General features: G+C 46.2%; 1 protein-coding gene across 1 annotated transcript; it reads right to left on the bottom strand.

Annotated features, from left to right (window-relative positions):
• Window positions 1-249: 249 nt before the first annotated feature.
• Window positions 250-2,541, bottom strand: LOC101999329 (mast cell protease 4-like). Its single transcript, XM_005371987.1, has 5 exons — window positions 2,487-2,541; window positions 1,887-2,037; window positions 1,239-1,374; window positions 783-1,037; window positions 250-396 (listed from the first exon to the last, which is right to left on the bottom strand). Exons 1-5 carry the CDS (start codon window positions 2,539-2,541, stop codon window positions 250-252), a joined length of 744 nt encoding a protein of 247 aa, XP_005372044.1.
• Between the last annotated feature and the right edge of the window lie 894 nt (window positions 2,542-3,435).

Genomic DNA, 3,435 nt, shown 5'->3' on the forward strand with positions numbered 1-3,435 from the left:
GCTGGGGCAATTGGGGTACAAGTTGGGACAGGCTGGAGACTGGTTAGGGGCAGGTTGGGACAGTCTGGGGACAGGATGGAACAGGCTGAGGACAGGCTGGTGTCAGGATCATACAGGCTGGACACAGGCTGCTGTTAGGCTGGAACAGGCTGAGTTAGACTAGGGGCAAGTCTGGAGACAGGTTTTTCTTTCATTCAGGAGGTAATAGAAAAGCTCTGACTTGAAGAATCTGACTCAGGCTGACAGTTTTCAGCTATGTTCCCTTATGACTGCATTAACCCAGGACACATATCCAGAGGTTCTGGTGAAGACTGAAGGGGGTTTTGCATCATTACGTCCATATGATACAATACCATGGGCCACCCCAGCACAGACTAGAGGTCCCCCGGAGTCTCCCTGTAGGTTACAAAAAAAAGCAGAGAATAAGAACAGATCACTTTCCCCAACTACAGACCCCTAACCATAGCTAAACCCAGAGTGAGGTAAGGAGTTCTGGATCCCTGTGAGCCATGAGTTAGGGCTTGAAATTTTTCTACTGTCTTGACACAATGTTTAGGTTGTCTCCCCCTCACTCCCTTCTATTGCATTCTAGAACCCTGGGGGAAAAGTACAGGAAGGGCTTGGATGGGTGGGGTATGAGAACTAGAGGGGAAACTGCATTTCCCAGAAGACTAGCAGCCAAAGAACACAGGTGTAGGTCAAGGCAGTGGAGAGATGATTGACCCACTCCCTTCTCTGACACTGTCTCCTGATGTGGGGAGAGAAAATATGTTGGTACTCACCTCAAACACTGATTGTATGTTTCCTGGACGGCCCACACAGACCTGGACGTCATCTCTATAACTCGAGTAGTGCTTACAAGCCTCTTTTTCCATGATTCTTAGTGTCACCTCCCTCAGTTTGACTGACAATGGATCATTCACTCCAGTTTTGCCCCATCCAGCTGCCAGGCACATATGTCCAGGTTTAATAGAGTCGCGTGGACTAGGCAGGAGAATTTTAGCTACAGCAGGAGTGATCTTAGCTTTTCTTTGAAGCTGTGAGGAGGAAGGAGAGAAGACATGGTAACCCAGAGAAGGATGATGTCTTTGACATGGGTTCTTTCCCATTGTGGTGGTAAAGACAAGGAATTCGGGGTAGGTTCTGAGGAAATGGGTTGAACAAGAGAAAATTCAAAGGCCTGAGCCAAAAAAGGAGTTAAAGAAGGAGATTTAAAAGGGCAGGAAAAATAATGGCACCTTCAGCAACATGATGTCATGCAGGTGCGGGTAGACATTGTAATGTGGGTGAATGATTTGTTTTTCGACTTTTATCTTCTGCTGTGTGGGTTCTGTCTTGCTCACATCATGAGCCCCAAGAGTGACAATAATTTCTCTGTTGAAAGAGAAAAATAGGCAGTAAAATTGCTGATATCAAAAGAAGGACTCATTTCAAGCAGAGGGACACCAGGTCTTCTCTATCCCACAGAAGAGAGACCCCAATTGTATAGTTGAGATGAAGTTTCAGGACCACAGACTTCCCAGAAGCTATGAGCTCAGGAAAACACAGTGCTGAGAACTGACTCTGCCTTCTCATATTTGGACTGAACCCATGGCTTTGAATGAGGTAGACAGGCACTCAGTGAAGTTCCACACCAGCCATAACTAAGTGCTCCTGTGACAAAAGGAAAGTAGCCCTTTGTCCTCCCAGAGCCCTGCTTAAAGCTCTCTCCTTTGAAAATGGAGATAACAAAGAAAATTGTGCAATGAATGGCTTTGCATTCCCTTTGTCTTCACATTATAAGTAAGAGTCCATCTGGAGGTGAGCAGGGATAGGACCTTTCCTCAGGCCCCTGCCCCTCTGTGACTCTGGTTCATGTATTTCTTCATACAAAGAGAGTCACCTACCTGCCTTTACAGTGCGCAGCCGTCATTACAAATTCTTCACTTATGAGAAACCCACCACAGTTGCTAGTGGTAACTCTGTCAATGACGATCTCCAGGTGGGCCAGGTAAGGGCGGGAGTGTGGTCTTGACTCCACACCACCAATAATCTCCTCTGAAACAAAGAACGCAGTGTCGCTGGTCACATATTTGCAGGACACCCCAAAGCAGTGGCAGCAGATGAAATGAGGCTAAAGCTGAGTGACTTCTCCCCATCCCACCCCACCTCTCATGGGGTCAGGACCCTCCAAGCATCATCTGATCTTTCCTCCCTGTGGTTCTTTCCTCTCCAGCCTTCCCTATCCACCATCATTCTACATTTCAGAACACAGTGGTCAATCAGTTTCTGATGCCAGTTCATTTAAATAGTTCTTCACCTACATCCTTTCTTCCTCAACACTGATGGAAGGACAGCGAAGAGCTGCCTATCAGAACAACATGTATTTTGATGAAACAATGTGAAAGGAAATTAATTATTCATCCCTACTTGACTGAGGAGAATTTCTGGATGACACAAGGAAGATCATGCTTATCAAAGGATATGAAGGAACAGACCAAACTCACCAGCTCCAGCTCCAGGAGGCAAGAGAAGGGCCAACAGGAAAAGTATGGTCTGCATTTTCCCACTGGTGCAGTCTATTCCCCGTTCTCTGCTGTGTGCTTACCTGGTCCCTGCTTTTATAGTTCCAAACCAGGAGAAAGGGAGGGCAGGAAACCACCAAGCTGGCCTGGTCAAGCTTTATCTTCCTCGTCAGAAATTCTCATGACTCTGCACTCTGCTGGTGTTGAATCTGTGGCCAGATCCTGAGAGTCCTGGATCCCATGATGAGGTGCCCACTCCACCCTCCATAACTTATCCTCAGAGGGAGACAGGAACACATATCCTGGGGGACCTGTTCAGGAATCAACCAGTTTATTGTCAGCTTTGAGGTCCCTGTAGTGTATGTGCAGTGATCCTCCTCTGTCGTGCTTGCACAAACACAGGCATCTCTGGTGTGAGTGTGTACATTTTACTTACAAAGCCTGTGGTGGGCTCATTGAGCCTGACGGACTTCATATGTGTTGTCAAGGGGGATGGAATCTCTGATTTATTTTAATGAGTAGTAGATGATAGAATGTGGTTGAGAGGGAAGAAAGAATGGGGAGGGTGTATTGAATATACAGATACCAGGTAGGATGGAAACCTTCAGATGGTAGTTCTCACCCTTCCTAATGCCCTGAGCATTTAATGCTGCTCCTTGTGGAGTGACGAACTCCAACCATAAATTATTGTTGTTGCTACACTTAATTAGTTAGTTTCAGAATCTTATGAATTTCAGTTCCAGTGGGATGAACAGAAAACAACCCCAAAGACAGAAAGTACCACATCTATGCTCTGTATGGGATCTCAGGGTTTCTGTCTATACACCAAGAGCCATATGGGCTTGATAACAACATAGCATGTGTGCAGATCAGTATTTGAGGCCGTACTTGTGCTTTCATTATTTCATGTATCACTGGAAATCAAACAGTG

This window comes from Microtus ochrogaster, unplaced genomic scaffold, assembly GCF_000317375.1.
Source record: "Microtus ochrogaster isolate Prairie Vole_2 unplaced genomic scaffold, MicOch1.0 UNK148, whole genome shotgun sequence".
Taxonomy (NCBI): Eukaryota; Metazoa; Chordata; class Mammalia; order Rodentia; family Cricetidae; genus Microtus; species Microtus ochrogaster.